The 21,265-nt window shown below is 37.1% G+C and overlaps 1 protein-coding gene and 1 long non-coding RNA gene across 3 annotated transcripts in view; one reads left to right on the forward strand and one right to left on the reverse strand.

Annotated features, from left to right (window-relative positions):
• LOC141372617 (uncharacterized) overlaps positions 1-5,697 on the reverse strand; it is a 40,981-nt gene extending 35,284 nt beyond the window's left edge. Inside the window, exon 1 of the long non-coding RNA XR_012377946.1 lies at positions 5,651-5,697. This is a non-coding gene — a long non-coding RNA (uncharacterized lncRNA). The remainder of the gene's footprint in view (positions 1-5,650) is intronic.
• Positions 1-21,265, forward strand: part of USO1 (USO1 vesicle transport factor) — a 99,117-nt gene that overhangs the window by 61,005 nt on the left and 16,847 nt on the right. The window contains exons 9-14 of one of the 2 annotated variants that reach the window (XM_025886932.2): positions 7,400-7,578; positions 11,090-11,230; positions 13,304-13,392; positions 13,799-13,953; positions 14,356-14,567; positions 16,006-16,026. In XM_025886932.2, the coding sequence (XP_025742717.1) occupies positions 7,400-7,578; positions 11,090-11,230; positions 13,304-13,392; positions 13,799-13,953; positions 14,356-14,567; positions 16,006-16,026 (797 nt within the window). The remainder of the gene's footprint in view (positions 1-7,399; positions 7,579-11,089; positions 11,231-13,303; positions 13,393-13,798; positions 13,954-14,355; positions 14,568-16,005; positions 16,027-21,265) is intronic. The other variant, XM_025886933.2, reaches the window with a different exon arrangement.

The following is a 21,265-nucleotide window of genomic DNA, read 5'->3' on the forward strand; positions in this document are numbered from 1 at the left end:
CCCAATGCGGGTCTCAATCCCAGGATCCCGGGATCATGACCTGAGCCAAAGGCAGACACTTAACAACTGAGCCACCCAGGCACCCCTTAAGTGCTGTGTATTATTCAGTAGCATGAATATTCTATGTTCTATTTTTTTTAAGATTTTATTTATTTATTGGAGAGAGAGAGAGAGTGCACACAAGCAGGGGGGAGGGGCAGAGGGAGAGAGAGAAGCAGATTCCTGCTGAGCAGGGAACCCGACACTGGCCTCCATCCCAGGACCCCAAGATCACAAACCAAGCTGAAGGCAGAAGGCTCAAGCCACCCAGGTGCCCCTATGATCTCTTTTTTTTTCTTTTTATTGAGTTGACATGCTGTATCTGTTTTTGCTAATATAAACTGTTGTCGCGAATGGTCTTTATGTGTCTACTTGTATATGAAGTTTCTCTACACTGTATACCTGCAAATAGAATTACACTTTTTTCATCTTTACCACATATTGCCAAATGACTTTCTTAAGTGGTTTTATCAGTTTGTATATCTATCAACAGTGTTTTTAAGTTTCTTTTTCTTCACATTCTTGTCAGTCTTTGCTTGCCAGTTTATTGGGTGTGAGATGGTATCTCATTGAGATTTTCACTTTTCATTTTGTAAACTAATGAGATTAAGCATACTTTCATGGGAGTTTACGCCCTGATTTTGTTGATTTGTCTTTTACCCCTCTGAATTAGGGATGCTTGCCCATTTTAGTGTTAAGATTGTTTTTCCTTTTCCAGTTGATTACTGAGAGTATGTATTCTGGACTAATCCTTTGTTAATTATACATGTTTCAATTATTTTCTTCTAGTCTGTTTATAGTGTTTCTATTAACATAATCACATATATTGGCTTTTTTTAAAGATTGTATTTTCTTTTTTTTTAAATATTTTATTTACTGATTTATTTGAAAGAGCGCACAAGCAGGGGGAGGGGCAGAGGGACAAGCAGACTCCCCACTGAGCACAGAGCCTGATGTAGGGCTCAATCCCTGGACCCTGAGATCATGACCTAAGCTGAAGTCAGATGCTTAACCAACTGAGCCACCCAGGTGCCCCCATATATTGGCTTTTTAAAAATAGTTTATGCTTTTGTGTCTTATTTTAAAAATTTCTCTCTACCTCAAGGTTGTAAAGAGTGTTTTCATCATTTTCTTTTACTAAAGGCTTTGCAGTTGTCTTTTACATTTAATTAATATGGATTTTGCATTTGAATGATGGTATGAGATTTGTAATCAAACATCCATATGTGTGAAGGGCTGTTTCTGAGTTCTTTGTTCTGTTACATTTGTCTCACTTTGCACTAAAACCACACTTTCTTGATTACTAAACCTCATAATATCTCTTCTCTATTAGAATATAGGAAAAATCTTTTATATTGTCTACTTCCCAGATCTCCAATTCCAGTGTTAGATACCAGCAGGGCGTTTGAGAATTCAGCTCAGTTCTGACACTCTCTACCCACAGATAGCATCAGATTCCATAGGTTGAGGGTTTAGTCCTACAAAACTGCCCTCCACCCTCCCCCTTCGGATGCCAGTCACAAGCCCCAGGCTGTTACCTATGCTTCTGACCTACCTCACAGAATTCAGGGAAACACTGACGTTTACCGGTTTATTAAAGGATATGAATCAACAGCCAAATGAAGAGATATATAGGGGGAGGTCTTGAACAGAGGAGCTCCTGTCTTCGCAAAGCTCGGGTCCCAGCTCAATGACACATGGAAGCATTCTGGTTCCCCAAGTGTGGAGGCTCTCTGAAAAGGAGCAAAAAACTGTCCTCTTGGTTTTTTATGGAGTCTTCATTAAAAATTCTTGATTGACTAAGTCATTGGCCATTAGCTGATTCAACCTCTAGGTTCTCCCGCCTCCCTGGAGGTGGGGAGAGTTCTTGGGGGCACTGAAAGTTCCAACCCTATAGTCACATGGCTGGTCCTACTGGCAGGCAGTGCCCACCCTTGAGTGGGGTCCCAAAATCACCTTCATTAATAAATAGCAAGATACCCATTTCACCTTTGTGGCTCTGAAGGGTTTTCAGGAACTGTGGATAAAGATCAAATATAACTGAGAAATATATTTTGATCATCTGGATGAATTCTGAAACCCTCTTCTCAATTGCCTTAACACGCCTTTTCCTTTTGTTCTTCCATTTGAATGAAATTTGTTTACTAATCAAGTTCTATATATTAAATATAAGTGTGTGTGTGTATGTGTGTATATATATACACATATATATATATTTTTAAGTAACCTCTGAACCCAGTGTGGATCTCAAACTTACAACCCTAAGATCAAGAGTAACATACTCTACCGATGAGCCAATCCTCCCCATTGGAATTTTTTTGGAAATATACTGGGTTTACAGATTAATTTAAGGAGAATTGTCATCTTCATGTATTGATTTCCCCATTCTTGAACCCAGGTCTATCTCTTAATTCAGATCTTCTTCTGGGTCTTTGAGTCATGTTTTATAATTTAGAGCAAAAGAGTGTTACACCTCTTTTTATTAGATTGATTCCTAGGCATCTTACCATTTTTGTTACCATATGAATGGGATCTTTTTCTTTTACATTCTCAAACTGGTCATTACTTGATTTTTGTATGTTGATCTTGTGTCCAACCACCTTATTAAACCATTAGTTCTTTTTTTTTTTTTAAAGATCAAGCCCCACATCCGGCTCCCTGCTCAGCGGGAAGCCTGCTTCTTCTCCCTCTCCCACTCCCCCTGCTTGTGTTCCCTCTCTCACTGTGTCTCTCTCTCTCAAATAAATAAATAAGATCTTTTAAAAAAAAAGTAATCATTTTTCTTCCTTTTCAATTCTTACATCACTTTTCTTTTTTGTCTTATTGCACTAATTAGAATCTTTAATACAGTGTTGAATGTTGCTGGCTTTAATAAGAATACTGATGTCTCACCATTAAATTTGATTTTTGCTAAGAGTTTTTATCATGAATGAATCTTGAATTTTAGTGAATTTGTTTTCTATATCTATGGAGATCATCAGATTATTTTTCTCCTTTAATCTACAAGCGTCTTTTCTTTAAAAAGAGAGACTGCAACTAATATAAGCAAGTTGAGAGGAGGGAGATAGAGGAGAGAGAGAGGATGATCAATCAGTGATACATAATACCTAAAAAAGGAGGAAGGAATGGAATCCAGAATAGGGGTAGGAGTTGGCTTTTAAGATAGGAAAAGAAGCACATCTTCCATCGTAATGGGGAAGGCACAGGTGGAGATGTAGGTCCTTTTTCAGATTTGGTGGTAGGAAGTTGAGTTGAAAATAGAGTCATGTGCAAAGAGTGAAAGAGGAGGACACAGCTGAGAATTATGGAGAAGGTAAGAAGTCTTTTGGAGAATAGGAGAGTTAGTTGACTGTTGTAATTAGGAAGATTTCCAGGCAGGGATAAAAGCCCCATTGAGGGTTTTCACTGTGATTTTACAGTACTGCACACATCTTGACGAAGTGGTTCTGGCCCCCCACTCCCCATACTCTGCTGCGTAGGTGCGATAGAGAAAAAAAAACAAGCAGTTAATTTTCCACAGGGTTGTGTGTTTTCCGGGAAGTTACTGTGAAAAGACAGTAAGACAGGGGAACTTAGTTTATTATCTCCAGAGTGAAGAAATGACGATCTATATAGTCTAAGCTAGATAGGGAAGGAAGTAAAGATAGAGGCGTTCCTAAAAAGGAAGAAAGAAGACTTGTTGATGGGTTGAAAGTCTCAGGGAAGTCACAGAACAGATATGTTGAGAATACTTGAGTGGAAAAATGGGAGGTTTTTGTAACGGAGTAAGAATTCTCTCTGACGATGAGGCCAAGAACTGAGAAGTCCAGGTATTAGATGGATTGTCACTGAAATCAAGAGGGACCGCAGGAAGTAGAGAAAGAAGATTTTGAGCTAGATGCCAGCAATGCTTTCAGTGAATGGAGTAGTGACCACAGTTTTGTTACATCACTGCAATTAGGAGTGGTAAGAGATGGTATGGGCAGATGGCCTGATCCTCAAGGAAACAGGCGATTTTGTGAGAACGCAGAGGAACTATGGTCTCTGGAAAAGTACACTGGCCTGAGAGGATCATAGATTCCACATTCTGACTCAGGTACATGGGATCGAGAGCACGAACTGCCTGCACTTTAGAATGTTACAATGTAAGGGAACTTCTTTATTTTTTTTTTAAGATTGTATTTATTGATTTGACAGCACAAGCAGGGGGAGCAGCAGAGGGAGACAGAGAAGCAGGCTCCCTGATGAGCAGGGAACCCAATATGGGGCTTGAGCCCAGGTTCTGAGATCATGACCTGAGCTGAAGGCAGACGCTTAACCGACTGAGCCACCAAGGCACCGACGGCAGCTTTTTTAAAGAAAAAAACATTTCGGGCCACCTGGGTGGCTCAGTTGGTTAAGCAGCTTCCTTCGCCTCAGGTCATGAACCTGGGGTCCTGGGATCAAGTCCTGCATCGGGCTCCCTGCTCAGTGGGGAATCTGCTTCTCCCTCTTCCTCTGCCCCTCCCCCTGCTTGTGTGCACTTTTTCTCTCTCCAAAATAAATGAATCTTTAAAAAAAATGAAGTGATTGAGGCTATAGTAGGTTTTATTAACCAATATTTGGGAGTTTGAGGTAGCATCTTGAAAGAGTTTGAAAGGAGATTAAGCCTTCTAAGATGAGAAAATGGAAGTGCGTAGGTGATTAGCAAGGTATATATTTTCAGAGGTGACCAAGGAAAACAGAATTTTAAGGCAGGGTAGAATTAGCTAGTCTTTAGGATTGCTAAGTTCCAATGGCTGGCCTTCAAAGCTCTGGAATTCACTTTGCACATTGGAGGGAAGGCCTGCCAGTTATAGTAAGGGCTTTGACATTCTGTTTCCTCCAGAGCCTTCAGATGGTCCTAATGGCAGATCTTATTTAATCGAGATTTATGATCCTGCATAAGAGACAGATACAGTGGTTTCTCCTTAGAAGGTGAGGATCCACATGTTTCAGCAGTATGAGGTAAGGAAGCCTCTAATTTGGAGAGATAGGGACTGGTTAAATCAGAGATTTAAAAAAGAATTTAAAATATGCACCTTCAACATTTTATTTCAAGTCAAATGCAATAATTTGCATTGATATACTGATCTTTGGAGTTAGGGCCGGAACCTTTTCTTCAAATATGGGTGGACTGATAGGAGTTTTTCCATCATCTTTGTGCATCTTTATTACATCACATCTATAATACATCATGTAGGATTTGATTTTTGGCTTCTTTGAAGTGCAAGATCTTTACGGGTTTTTACCATTTTCTTGTTTTTTAGACTTGCATTACCCATATATAACAACTATTTTTAATGACTTGCTTTCATTGAGTTTTGCCAAAGACTTAGTTTTTATAAAAATAGCTCTATAATATAGTCATTCCCTCATATCTATAGGGAATACATTCCAAGACCCCCAGTGGATGCCTGAAATCATAGATAGTACCAAACCCTATATATACAGTGTTTTTTCCTATACATACATACCTGTGATAAAGTTTAATTTACAAATTAGGCACAGTAAGAGATTAACAACTAATAGAACAATTGTAACAATATACTGTAATTTAAGTTACGTGAATGTGATCTTACTTTCTCTGTCTCTGAAAATGTGCTGTACTCACCTTGCTTCTTGTCATGATATGAAATGATAAAATAACTATGTGATGAGATGAAGTGAGGTAATGATATAGGCATTGTGACATAGCATTAGGCTAGTATTATTAACCTTCTGACACTAAATCAGGAGGAGGATCATCTGCTTCTGGACTGCACTCGATCACAGATAAGACCTCAGAAAGTGAAACTGCAGATAAGAGGGGACTATTATTTGACAATTTATATAATAGTTAATTAATAACTAGTACAGATAGCATGGTAGATTTGTAAATCACAAAAGTAATTTACTCTTAGATGCAATAATCCAGGCATGATCCATGAAAGAAAAAATTGATATGTGGGACTTCTTTAACATTGAAAATTTCTCTACAAAACACTGTTAAGCTGCTCTAAAAAATAAAGTCTTTTTTTTTAAGTTTTATTTATTTAAGTGATCTCTACACTTGACATAGGGCATGAACTCAAATGACCCGAGATCGACAGTCGTTATGCTCTTCCGACTGAGCCAGACAGGCGCCCCCAAAATAAAGTCTTCTTAATTAAAAAAAAAAAAAAAAGCAACTGATTTTTGTAAACATAAAGCTCAACTAGTAGTAAAAGTGTGGATGTACTATACAGAGGAACCTACTAGCTGTGAACATCTAGTATCAATCATATTTTTAACAGAGGAAACGGATCCTTGGTTAAACTAGCACTTGGTAAAGTAGAGATCAGTTGGCGAGCTTTAAACCAACTGAGATAACAGCGTAAGCTGTAGTGTGGATGAAAGTACCCTATAGAATAGTATGTTGTAAGCAGAGATAGGAATAAATGGAGAACAGGAACCAGGAATGATAGGAAGCCTGAGGAGTGGCCAGAGATCTGTAAGGAAAATGAAGAGAGAGTAGTTAGTGTGTTAGAAACCAAGGGAAGAGTAAGTTTCAGGAAAGAGACATCAAGATAGCAATGTCAGGTGCTTCTTACAGATTAAATAAAATATGGTTGATTCATTCAATGAATATTTAATAGTGACCTGATATTTATAGATCTGATATCTCTGTCTCTGCTGAGGACAGAGTAAGTCACTGTATCCTAGTAGGGCATTCACATTCCTGTCTTTATGAATTATAACCTAGTGGAGAAGACAGATACAGCATAATAAAAGGAGCAGGCTTTTGTGAAAGCATGTAGCTGGTGATACTAGCCTGGTCATCAGGTCTTGATGCTTAATCTGGGATCTGAAGAAAAATATGAGTTACTGAGGTGAGTGGATAGTTGAACAGAGTGGTCAAGAGATCATGAGAAAGAGCACACAGCTTGTGGCCTGTGGCCTGTGGCCATCAGGAGTCAGAACAGGCTTTGTGCCTTGCCGTACTGAAGAAATGCGGAGCTTGGGATTTGTCTTTAAAAGTGTTTGGTGGAGGGATCTGGGTGACTCAGTCGGTTAAGCTTCCAACTCTTGATTTCTGCTCAAGCTCAGGTCATGATCTCAGGGTCATGAGATTGAGCCTTGCCTGGGGCTCTGAGCTCAGCATGGAGTGGAGTCTGCTGGTCCCTCTCCCTCCCTCTTTGCTCCTCCTCCCCTGCACGCAGGCATGTGCATGTCTCTGTCTCTGTCTCTCTCCAAAATAAATAAAATCCTTAAAAAAAAAAAAAAGATTCTCTCCCTCTCCCTCTGGCCCCTCTCTCCCCCCCCCAGCAAAAAGTGTTTGGGGATTGAGTTTTCCTTCAGGTTTTATCAGTCTTAACACTTCCATTTTACATTCTTTTCCCAGGTATAGTAGTGGAAGATTGTCTGATTTTGCTCCAAAACTTGTTAAAAAACAACAATTCCAATCAAAATTTTTTTAAAGAAGGCTCATATATTCAACGTATGAAACCTTGGTTTCATGTTGGAGATGAAAATTCTGGCTGGTCTGCACAGAAAGTGACTAATCTGCACGTAATGCTACAGGTATACTGTAGTTAGACATAAATGTGATAAGAATTTTGACAATGTTCCTTTCAAAGAAAATTGCTTGTGTTTGATAAATTTAGGATATTGAGTTGGTTTCAGATGGGCTTTAAAGAATCTTTTAATATGAAGATTTGCAGTTATGTTCAGAGATCCTCTGCCATTAACCTCCCCCCAACTCCCATTGCATACAACCATCGCTCAGCTTCAATAATTAACATCTGGCAATTTTGTTTTGCCTTTTATTCCCCTTTCTTGTCCTGCTGGATTATTTTAAAGCAAATCCAAATATATAGTGTCCTGATGGGTTTTGCACCCAGAGAATAATAGGTTAGATTGTTGATTTGAATTTTTAAAATCTGATTTCTTCAATTAAGGTTTTAATGTTCAGAATACTACATTCACCAAATAAATTCATTCAGTAAACATTTACTGGGAGCTATGCACTGACTGCTAGGAAATGAATGATAATGTGCCTGCCCCCAAAGATTAATAATCTGTTTTAAATCCAAAATGGGTTAAACTGACACATCACCTGTAATTTTATTTAAGCTTTATGGTGAAAGCTTAGTGGTGATGGACGGTAAAAGTGAAGACAGTAGGATCCCACATGATTTCTGCATCAGAGAATATATGAAATTCCTTGAAGTATTTTACTTATTCCTTTATTACTTCTCAATCCTTAAGTTTATACACTAGCCTCCCAACTTACTGACTCTCTGGTGATTCTTGTGGGTCTTTGAATATCTCTGAATTGTGCCTCCATCTCTGAGGTGGTTTTCCTCAAAACTAGATGGATAGTTTCTCTAGTAATTAGAGTCTGAATATTGCTGCATGCCTTGGGAGTTGGCTATGTAGGGTTGATTGATAATTAGGGTGACCAGATGCCCCATTTTGCCAGGATAGTATTCATTTTGTAATTACTATAACAGTGTCCTCTTTCACTTCTAAACTGTCCCAATTTAGATAACCAATTATAGTTACCCTATATAGAATATGCCTAAGAACAGTTAGGAAGCTATTTTATGGGAGAACATGGATAGAATCTTCCTATTTTATACTCCCCCCTTTATCATTTCTATTTTCATGTGTCGGTATTACACATTTCAAGACTGTATTGGTTTTTTATCCTTTCAAATTAGCATCCCAAGTAGTAAGCTTGATATCTTTGCCCAACACCACTTTGCCCAACACCACTTAATAAAGGAAATTCCTCTAGAAAAGTAACTTTCAAAATGTGATTAGACAGAGTGAAGGGATCTGGTGATGTGCAAAAAGATATATATATATCCTGCCAAGCAGTGAAAATTTAAAGTGCTGGAGGAGTCCATTCGTGTTTTATAGTTTAGGGTACTATGTAAAGAATTATTTTTGAAGAAAATGTCATTGTTTAAAAAGTAAAGTATTATTTTACCCAAAAAAATAAAGACTGGAGTACTGAATATCAACAAAAAAATTCTAGGTACATAATAAATTGTTTCTTTAGGTACTCTTGACTTACAAAAAGTGAATAAAATGTTGAAGAACGTAAACTTCAAAATAAAGAAGCTGAGTTTAATTCACTTTAATATATTCTCCATCTCAAAAATTGAGTAGTTGATACATTCATGACCTCACAGGCCACAGGTTATCTTCTGCTTTTCAATCGGTTCCAGTGCTATTTCTTTGTAGCTTTATGTATGTTGCTTATACTTCCAGTTCTTTATTATGCACCAAATGAAAATGCATCAAAAATGGTGATAAATAGTCCTATTTGGATAGATAACATCGTAACTGGATCTAGTCATCATTGCATTTGAAATCATGATTGATTTTAAAAATTCTCTAAGTTGTAATTGATGTGCTTAAGGATATTTTATTCAGATGCTACAGATTAAATTTGGGGGAAGCATCGTCTCAAAAATTTTTTTAGTCATAAAACATTTTAATTTTGTCCTGAAATGATAGTGTTATGACTAGTTCTGCCTCCTATTCCTACAGGCATGTATACCCTTGTAGACCATTTTTTGGACAGATACTGCCAGCAACTCTCAGAAAGCTCATTACCTTATGAGAGAATCCTTTTCATTTTTGGGTAATTCTAGTTATTAAAAACTTAATCCATATAATGGGTCAAAGTCTGCCTTGATGTAACTTCTACAAACTTCCCCTTGTTTTGCTCTCTGGGAAAATACAAGTTCATTCCTTATGGTATTACATATTTGAATGTTGTTATTAAGTCTTCCCTTATTTTCTTATCCTTATATTAAGTATTCCCTCCTTCTTCAATCACCTTTTCCTACTTCTCTGTCATCTAGAAAATTGATAATGCTTTTTTTTACATCATCAATAAAGATACCCAACTGCTATTAGATGATATTAAGGAATTATTGTTGATTTTGTTAGGTATGGTAATCCTTTTTATTTAGAGATGCATATAGAAGTATTTATGGGAGAAATGACATCTAGCTTGGTATTTGCTTTAAATATATATATATATATATATATATTATCTATATGTGTGTGTGTGTGTGTGTGTGTGTGTGTATTTTTTTTTCCCTTTCACATAAGGATAAGAGGGGAATAAATTAAAAAAACAAAAAGCCATGGAGGCCTAACTGGAAAGGTCTAAGGATTTAAACCAATAGGTAATCCTAAAGCCTCTCTCTAGTGACATCAGTGTATTAATTAACCCTCTTTTTTTTTAAAGGTTTTATTTATTTGAGAGAGGAGAGAGAGAGAGAGAGAGAGAGAGCATGAGTGGGGGAGGGCCAGGGGGAGAGGGAGAGGCAGACTCCCCGTTGAGCAGGGAGCCAACTCGGGGCTTGATCCCAGGACCCTGGGATCATGACCGGAGCCAAAGACAGACATCCAACCACCTGAGCCACCGAGGCGCCCCTTAATCAACCCTCCTAATAAAGTATTATCACAATTTCCCATTTGATCTTAATATATAAGGCTTTGTACACACATAGACCTATGAGTGTGTTTTAAAATACAAGATACATATAAAATTATTTTGAAGATCTAACTGTGCTGAACATATTTGGGATGACGTTTTTTATGTTTCTCAGATTTCATGTTCAAGTTCAGACTACTCGTAGAGCTTTACGGATTTAATTAGCATTACAATCAGTGAGGTCAACCCCTTGCCTAATGCATAAATCTTCTACCGGGTACATCTTCAGTTGTTAGTTTTAGTCTGTCTTTAAGTATCTCCATTTGAAGGGGAATATCACCCCTCAAGCCACTCTGTTGTCAGATCTACTCTATAATTAGGTAGTTCATCTTTACTTTGATAAGAAATATACCACCCTGTTCCTTATTCATTCATTCATTCATTTACTGAATATAAACTATGTTATAAATACTGGGCTCATTCTTTGGAATACAAAAACGACAGAGGCAGTGTTTGCTCTGGGAGTTCACAGTGACCTGAAGGAGACGTAGACATTCTTGTTCATATAGATAATTTCCCTCAAGACTTTTCAAATCTTTAAAAGACAAATTTTGTTTTCTCTCTCCTTCACAGCTTGTTCGTGTACTGGTGTCTCCCACCAACCCTCCTGGTGCTACCAGCAGCTGCCAGAAAGCTATGTTCCAGTGTGGCTTACTGCAGCAGCTTTGCACCATCCTCATGGCTACTGGAGTTCCTGCTGATATCCTCACTGAGGTAAACCATGTGGAGGCAGGGGCTACTCAGTGGAAGTTGAAATCGGGAATCCTAAGAAGAAGTAGATGTCAGCTAAAGGAAAAACAGTAAAAGTTAACCGTTTTCACATGTTAAATTCCTTATTGAGCCTACTAAAACGTAATTAGCATAATGATGACAGTATTCAGCCCCAAAGGTATACTCATTCCTCAAGTTTAATAGTATATAAATAATGTGAAAGCTTACAGGATTTCTCATTAATTTTATTGTATTCAACAGGAATGCACAGTATGATTTATGTTTTCAATTTTGAGAACAGTGTGACTTAGTCAAATAAGACTTGAGACTTAAGTAGTCTTACATATTCCTAGAATTGTAAATTCTTTTTCCCTGATGTTTGGCATTTTTTTGTTTCCTACCTAATAAGAAAAGGAAGTTAGTTTGAAAAGAAAGGTTGAGTTTACTTCAACTATGTTTAAATTTTTCTCAAATTAACACATGCACCTGAAAAGAACAGATGATAAAATCTCTGTAACCGAAACCTCTGTCTTTAGCCTCACTCCTCCCTGACTTAAGTCTTGCTTCCTCTTTGTTTAACCCTCTCACTTGACTTCTGTCACCCCAGTAATTTGTGTTTAAATCAGTAATCAGGGTTTATAATTTTATGACTATATAAATACTGTTCCCTGCTAAGCCAGAGCCCTGATACCTTTTTTAAATATCCCTTTCTCTTTCCTGAGTTGTAGTGGTGTCCTTTTCTCATCGTACCTATTTTCTGTGTGCCTGCGTATTAGTATTACCACATGCTTAACGTGTGGTTTCCATCCGAGGCATTCTTCCTCCTGGGAGCCTTCCATCCATCTGCTCCAATATGGGCTGGTTATTCTCTCCTGTGCACCTCTCTTGTCCTGGGACTTTCACCAGCCCCCTAGGATCTCTTGTTACTTTTCTCTTGACTTAAATCCCTTAGTTATCAGGCCATGTCTTTACCCACCCCCCACCCCCACCTTTTGGCTCATTATCTTACTTTACTTAACTTCCTGAAAAAGGTAAATGGCAAGAGAATTTGTTTTTAGCTCTTTGATGTCATTCCTCTACTTTCACAGTTACTCTGATGTTTGGCTATGTATGGATTCAGAGTTGAAAAATAATAACACTCAACTTTCAGAACATTATTTCAGTGCTGCCGTTAAAAAATCTGAAGCCATTTTTAATCTTAAAATCCTTTTTTTTTTTAAAAGATTTTATTTATTTATTTGACAGAGAGAGACACAGCGAGAGAGGGAACACAAGCAGGGGGAGTGGGAGAGGGAGAAGCAGGCTTCCCGCCGAGCAGGGAGCCCGATGCGGGGCTCGATCCCAGGACCCTGGGACCATGACCTGAGCCAAAGGCAGACGCTTAACTGAGCCACCCAGGCGCCCCTAATCTTAATCCTTTTTATGTAACCTTTTTTTCTCTAGAAACTTTTGGGATCTTCTCCTTCTTTCTCATTTCCTGAAATATCCTGATGATGTGCAGTACTACAGACTTTTTTTTTTGTTTTGTCCTCCCCAATTATTTTTGGCACTCACTGGGCCCCTTCAAGCTGTAGACATGTGTCCTTCAGTTCTGAGAATGTTTTTTCATATTTCTTGATAATTTTTTTTATGTTCTGTTTCTGCAGCTCCATTAAAAGATTGTTGGACTTTCTGTGACCCTAGTTTGTCTTTTTATTCTATTTTCTTGGAGGTATTTTCAACTTCATCCTTAAATTGAAATTTTAATTTTTATCTTTTAAGTTCTCTGATTTTATCCTAAAGCATCCTTATTTTGTAGAAATAGATTCCGTCTCTTAGAGAATACTATTAATTTTAGTTTTTTGATATTTTAAATGCTTATAGTCAGGTGTTATTTCTAATTAAAGGCCTACACTTAATGTTTTAAAATGTTATTTCAAAAAAGCGTTAGAAGATTATAATGCTGTCACTGCTCTTTTTGGTGTCTGAATTTTGGCATTTAAAAGCAAAACACAGAAGGATACAACGTTTTCTTCTTTTGAAAACAGGTTTTCTTCCTTGACTTTCTCTAAATTTTTATTTTTCCCCCCTTAATAGACCATTAATACTGTATCAGAAGTTATTCGAGGCTACCAAGTAAACCAGGACTACTTTGCTTCTGTAAATGCACCTTCAAACCCACCAAGGTAGGCGAAGGGAACTCTTGAGAATCCCTCTGAGGAAGTCAAAACGTACTCTGGGTTTTTAGTATATCTCATATGTACCTCTTATTCTCTTAAGAAGTTCAACTGTATGTTTTGAAACTAGAAATTATCTGACAAGATATACATGTTGCTATTTTAAGAGAGTTTTTGTGGTCCTTGGAGCTTAGGTATTTGGGCTCAGATACCACTCTTCCAACTCCTCTTCCGTGCCTTAAGCAAACGGATCACTTGTCTATGCTGCAGTTCTCGTTCCTGTGAAATGGAGATGGAAATAGTAACTTGCTGGCCTTCTGGTTATAGTTCTGCAGTCAGCAGCAGTGACTGGTTATTGATTCATGCACTTGGGTTGCAATGTTTCTTTTTGTTCTTTTCTTTTTAAACTCAACAGACCAGCAATTGTAGTTCTTCTGATGTCTATGGTCAATGAAAGGCAGCCGTTTGTACTGCGCTGTGCTGTTCTCTATTGTTTCCAATGTTTCTTATATAAAAACCAGAAAGGACAAGGAGAAATTGTGTCAACGCTTCTACCTTCCACTATTGATGGTAAATAATTTTGTTCTAATTTCTGTTTTAAAATGTAAATAGTCTTTCAAGCTGTTAATGATAAAATATATCCTAAATGATAAAAGACCCTGGATGTGGTGGAATATTTAAAATATGGCATTTCCTTGAATTTGCTTTAGAAATACAGTTTTTAATTAAGACAGCAACTTTCTGGAATATCATCCCATCAATTTGATGCCTAAAATGTTCTAATATTTCTTTGTCTTTCTACCCTTCTTCCAAGGTTCCTTTTGTCATCTTTCATTTTGTTTTGAAAAGCAAACTTTTACACATGTAATTTAATACTGCTAATTAACAAATTTTAAAATAGTATTTTGTACTGTTTGTGTGTGTCTGTAAAACATTTGATTTTTTATTATCATCTGCCTGCCATCTTTATAGCAACAGGTAACTCAGTCTCAGCTGGTCAGTTACTCTGTGGAGGTTTATTTTCTACTGACTCACTTTCAAACTGGTGTGCTGCTGTGGCCCTTGCCCATGCTTTGCAAGAAAACGCTGTCCAGAAAGAACAGTTGCTCAGGGTTCAACTTGCTACGAGTATCGGCAACCCTCCAGTTTCTTTATTACAACAGTGCACCAACATCCTTTCACAGGTAATGTGGCGAGTGGAACTCTTTAAAGGGGGGAAGGTCTCAGCTGTATATTTTTATGGCAGTGATACAAGGATTTAAGAAAGTCGTTAGTAGATGCAGATGAATAAAGAAAGTGGTGTGGACTTATATACTCACTGGCTCATCGTAACCAGAAACAGTTTGTGGAGAGAAAGCAATGAATATTCTTACACGAATCATTTTGCCAAATAGTTAATAAGGTCTGCTTCATGATAGAAACACATACTCTGGACAGAAAGGTGTTTTGTTTTGCTTTCTGTTTCCTTTTACATCATCCACAGTGTTCTTGCATGTCCTCTTCTTCTGCTCCGTAGCCAAATTTGCGTCCGTTTATAAGAGGGCATAGAACACAGTGGTTCATAGCTGTGTGCCTCCCTCTTTCTCTTCCCAAACCAATCAATCTTCCTTTCAGAAAACAAAGGCAGAATACCAGTCCATTGCTTATATAGTTAGCCATTGTACTCCTTGATGTTTATGCGCTCTCAAATCATCAGAACCCTAAGGCACATAATTTAGCTAGTAAGATAGAGAAAAATATAACTGTTTGCATTCCTCTAGACCCCTAATGAGAACAGCAAAGCTTCATTGAAGTGTGGATGCAAAGATATTTAGGAATGTCACTTACTCTTGGATGATTTGTCCCCATGCACCAGCCTTGCTATTGAACAGTTCAGGTTTACTCGTTAGCAAAACCACAGTCATCAACATTCAGAATCACTTGGAGTAAAAATGTACTTAAGTCTAAAATTGTGCTCTGCCCTGGAATTTTCCAATTTTCCTGCCTCCCTCTCTGTGATAAGGTCCTGTGTCCTTCTTAATTTTTAATTTTGTCACACTCATTGAATTGTTTTATTGTGAGCTTTTAAAGAGACATCAGTGCCATCCACAGGAAGCAATAAATTAAAGGTGAAGAATTATGAAGAATTAACTATAGTGAAAAGAGGGTTGTACACTCCCTTTGTTGTTTAAAATGTTTACTTAGACTGAAAGCTTATTTTGTCTTGGAGTTATCATTTATTTCTTAGTGATTTGAAAAAACTACCCCCAAATATTCATATCCTTATGTATTTAATACTTATTCTCATGTTGCTGTCTTTTGAAAACAGCCTCTCGTAGGCCAAACAGCAATAAACTGACCACTGCCACCAGAGAGTTTGCTCTACCATTGTCTTTACAATTAATGCATAATGAGAAATTCTCAAGGTAGTGGTGTCTTCCCACTCTGAGTCATCACAGTGCTATAAAACTGATCCTTTCACCTCCGAAATGTAGATGCATTGTTACATAATAAAAGATTTGAACTGTCCTGTCCCAAAGTATTGGTGTGGGTCTGTAGAGACCATCTGTGAGGGATTTTTCTAGATTTAAATTTTTCTAAAGCAGTAATATTTATGAGTAATTTGTAATGTATAATTTGCAGGGTGATAAGATCGACAGACGGGTATGTATTGCTTGTTTAAGCTTAGGCATTTCCCTCTTACAACAAGGCTTTTCTTTGTCTTGGGTTTTGCTGATGGTTTTTTTTAACTGCTTGTTTGAAGTTGTATTCTACTCACACTTTCATGCGTCAGCAAGTTTCTCTCTATCATAAGTGGCTCTCTGGTTTTCCTCCGTGGGATGTTTTCTCCGTGTAGTGGTGTTACTAAGAACTGTGGGAATGAGGCTGAAGCTGTACTTGTGCTTCCTTTGGGTATGCTTGCACTTTCTGGAATTCCTTGGTTTGGGTTTTTTTGTGTTTCTTCACCTAAACTTGTTTATTTCCTCCTGGAACCATTTCGAAGCTAGTAAAATTTAGGTTGAAGAATTTTGTCTTTAGCTAGTCAGTACATGAAAGAATATGATGACTTTTATATTACTTAAATTATTGAAAATGTACAATAGTAAGTATAGTTTTATAATTTGAAAGATTTTTGAGTTAAATATTATGGGTAATTCTGGATGTAACCCATATGGTACAGTTACCATGGGGGGTTAGTTTTTGATGTGTGTGGGGGAGTGTGATTTGTGTTTGGTTTTGATTTTTTTTTTTCTTGTGGAGTATTTGGCAAAAATGGAGTGTACCTGAATATTTATGTTTGGTCATACATTCCATTGTGCAGTGTTGATAGTAATAAACTGAAGCCTGTTACGAATTCTATCTTTGTGTATAAGCATGACTTAATACCTGTTAATAACACACACAGACATACTTGGCAGCTTTAGCTTCCAGAATTTTTGATAGTAGGTATTTTAAAAGTATACATCTCAATCATTTAGAAGGGAATTTTTTGGAGATATAACTTATACACAGTAAAATGTACAGACCTTAAGTATTCAGTCAGATGATTTTTGATGGGTGAATATACCTTTGTAACCACCACCCAGAATAAGATGTAGAACATTTTCATAATCTCAGTTCCATCATGCCCCTTTCCCATTAATTCTCTATTCCCAGAGGCCACTGCTAGAAAGTGAATCTAATCATAGTACTCTAGAACCTCATTGTAATACTTGAAGGGTAGAAGTTTAAAATGTTAGCTTTTTGTATTTTTATAAACAATGTAAAATACTAAACTTGAAATCCACAAAGTAGGAATAAGAGGGATTTTTATTTAGAAAATAATAAGGAAAACATAATAGCCTATGTTAAAGGTAAGATGACTCAGCTTCATTTATTTTGTTTGTGGTTCTCTTCCATCCTGTAAAATCTGTGATTTCTAGTAACTAAACCCACAGAATGTGCTGAAATTATAATTTCAGCATCCATTTGTTTTTCCAACTCTCAGTGGTTCATACACTCTTGGGGGCTGAGAAAAGATATGTACTTTTTCTTGACTTGAACCTATAAACATTCAAATATAAATATATAAACAAAATGAATAGTTTCATAAAATTATTCTAGAAAGTGGAATGTGGCTTTTTTTTTTCTTTTGGGCTATTCTGGGTAATTATCTTGTGAAGAATCCATCAGAAGGTCAGAATGCAATGACATAGAATGTTTTGATAGCCTTTAAGGTCTAATTTCTAATTTTATTTTTTGGAGGATAGAGTAGCTTGATCAGGATTTTGTTGGATTGATCTTACTGACAGTTTGTAATTGTATACCAGACAAATACTATAGCAATTTTGTACTTATTAATAGTTTATTTTCTTTTCATTTTGGAAAATTTAAAAAAATTAAAACTAGAAAGTAGGAATTCTACTACCCAAAAGTAACAGTTGGTTATTTTTTTTTTTTTAAAGTAGGCTCCACACCCAATGTGGAGCTTGAACTCATGACCCTGAGATCAAGAGTTGCATGCTCTACCGACTGAGCCAGCCAGGCATTCCCAGTCTTTATTTTCTATACTGTTATTTTATTTTATTTTTTTAATTCTTTTTTTTTTTAAGGATTTTATTTATTTTTTTGACAGAGAGAGACAATGAGAGAGGGAACACATGCAGGGGGAGTAGGAGAGGGAGAAGCAGGCTTTCCGCTGAGCAGGGAGCCCGATGCGGGGTTCCCCTGGGATCATGACCTGAGCTGAAGGCAGACGCTTAACAGCTGAGCTACCCAGGCGCCCCTATACTGTTTATTTACATAGGAGTGATCATACATTAGATTCCATTTTGTATTCTGCATCTTTTCTTACACATATTTTCCATGTTATTAAACACTAAATAAACATCACTTTATATGATTGCATAATATTTCACCAGATTGGTTAGCTAACCATCTCCTTATTTTCAGACATTTAATTATCTTCCATTTTCTCCATTATAAATCATGGTTTGATGAGCATCAGAATAATATAGTCTGCACAAAAGACATTCTTACACAGTCCTCACTTTGTATACTTCCAGTATGCATGACTTTTTATTAATGTAGCAAAGCAAGGAGCACCTGTATTTCACTAAGGCTTAAAAAAAAATTTATGGGGGCGTCTGGGTGGCTCAGTCGTTAGGTGTCTGCCTTCAGCTAAGGTCAGGATCCCAGGGTCCTGGGATTGAGCCCCACATCGGGCTCCCTGCTCGGCGGGAAGCCTGCTTCTCCCTCTCCCACCTCCCCCTGCTTGTGTTCCCTCTCTCGCTGTCTGTCAAATAAATAAAAAATCTAAAATAAATAAATAAATAATAAAGTTCATGCCACCAATTTTACTGTTTTTTCATTTTCCCAGTTCAAACTTTATTCTGCCATCTATTTTAAATTTGGGGCATTAGTCCTACTTAGTAGGTAGAGAGCAAAGAATTGCATAACTAGAAGGGATGATTCATAGTTTATAGCACTCGTAGAATACTTATTTGTGTACCATGTGCTGTTATAACTTTTAACAGGTATTAACCCATTTAATCCACTCCACAGCTTAATGAAATGGGTATTGACTATTTCCCCTATTGAAGGATAATGATAAGGTTTCATGCTGTTGAGTTTTAGAACCAGGATACAGATCCTGGTATTCAGAGCCTATCCTTTTAATTTCTGTGTTTGAGACTATTTAATCCAAAGGCCTCTGGTTAACTGAATGAGGGAATTGGGGCCCACATAGCATATTGAATTTGTACAAGGTAGGGCAGTGGAAGATTTGGTTCTTCTAATTCCCAGCCAAATGTTTTCACTGATACCATACTGCCACTCTTAGAATTAAATTCAGTCTTTAAAAATATATGTACGTACTTTAAAATACATATATATGTATATACATGATTTAGAAATCAAAATGATATAAAAAGTATAGAGTAAGAAGTGTTGGCCCACCCACCTCTGTCGTGGTTCCCTGCCTCCTATTATTTATTTCTTCTATTGTCTTCAGGTGCTTTTTATGCATAGCCACTGGTTTGTTTGTTTGTTTGTTTTCCAACCTAATAACCATTTTGAACCACCAGCAAAATCAAATAAGATTGCAGTGGGTTAGATTATGTAATTCCCCACAACCTCACGAACAGTGTGTTATCAGACTTGTGTTTTTGCCAACTTATTGAGAGGTAAAAAATGTTATCTTAGTTTTAATTTGCATTTCTCTTTCCAAAAGGTTGAATAACTTTCTATATGTTTATACACCACTTAAAGTTTTTCTGTGAACTCTCATTTCTTACAGTTCATATCATCTCATTTTTCTATTGGGTTGTTAAATCATTTCTAATTTTATAGGAACTCATTTTATATTAAGGAATTCAACCCTTATCTGTGATAAGTTACAAATATATTTTTCCTGATACGTCATTTGTTTTTTGACCTTGGTGTTTTATTTTGGATTTTTTTTTTTTGTATCAGACTTTTATTGCTTCTACATTTTAAAGATTTTTTTATTTATTCATTTGAGACACAGAGATACAGAGAGAGAGAGAGAGAGAGCATGAGCAGGGAGAGAGGCAGAGGGAGAGGGAAAAGCAGGCTCCCCGCCAAGCCAAGGAGCCCGACGTGAGGCTCGATCCCAGGACCCCGGGATCATGACCTGAGCCGACGGCAGACGCCTAACCATCTGAGCCACCCAGGCGCCCCTGCTTCTACATTTTATATCATACTTAGAAAAGGCCTTCCCCACTTAAAGATTTTAACAAACTTGCCCATATTTTCATCTCATTCTTTCTGGTTTCGTTTTTTGCATTTACTTAAATGTTTGTTCAGTTTTTTTTTTTGAGCTATCTGATAGCTTTAGATAGCTAGCTAGTTGTCCCAACATTTTATAAGTCCTCCTGTATCCCACTAATGGTTATATGCTATCTTTTTACTGAATTCCCATTTGTAGATGAATCATTTCTGAATTTTCTGTTCTATCCCTTGATCCCTGTCTGTTTATGACCTAGTATCACCTCATTACTCTTTTTCTTTTCTTTTTTTTTTTTTACAGTTTATTCTTGCTTTTTTATTTTTCCATATGAGCTGAGAACCAAGTTGTTTAGTTCAGTGGGGAGAAGAAAAACCTTTTGGTATTTTTATTTGGATTACATAAATTTTATAGATTAATATAGCATTAATATCTTCATGATTTTGAGTTTTTCTGTCGAAGGACATGGTGTCTTTCTACAGATTTAGGTCTATTTTGTGCTCTTTAGGAGTGTTTTTAAATTTTCCTTGTGTAGTTTTTTTTTTTAAGGTTTATTTATTTATTTTAGAGAGAGAACAGGGTGGGAGGGCACAGAGGGAGAGAGAAAATCTTGAAGCAGACACCCTGCTGAGCCTGGAGCCTCGATTGGGGGGTGGTGGGCAGGGCTCAATCCCAGGACCCTTAGATCATGACCTGAGCTGAAATCAAGAGTCTGCCATTTAACCTTAATCGACTGAGGCACCCAGGTGCCCCAGCCTCATTTTGGTGTTACACAGTTTTGGTTAGGCTCATTGCTGAGTACTTTATCTTCCTTTGTTGCCATAGTTTAAGTGGGGTGGTGCATTCTATCTTGATTCTAACTAGTTTTGTTTAACTTTGCTTTTCTTATCCTTCAGGTAGACCCCAAAAGGTATACTTCCAGAAGATCCGCATTTTTTTAAATGTTTTATTGTTATGTTAATCACCATACATCATTAGTTTTTGATGTAGTGTTCCATGATTCATTGCTTGTGTATAACACCCAGTGCTCCACGCAGAACGGGCCCTCCTTAATACCCATCAGCAGGCTAAGCCATCCTCCCACCCTAGAAGATCCACATTTGAATCTAGTTACATTTTGTTTATTCAGACACCAGCCAGTGATTTGATAGGATGCCCTGTATATACAATGTAGGT

The sequence above is a fragment of the Callorhinus ursinus genome, unplaced genomic scaffold (assembly GCF_003265705.2).
Source record: "Callorhinus ursinus isolate GAN/ISIS: 27379988/994484 unplaced genomic scaffold, GSC_fseal_2.0 scaffold4, whole genome shotgun sequence".
In the NCBI taxonomy this organism is placed as follows: Eukaryota; Metazoa; Chordata; class Mammalia; order Carnivora; family Otariidae; genus Callorhinus; species Callorhinus ursinus.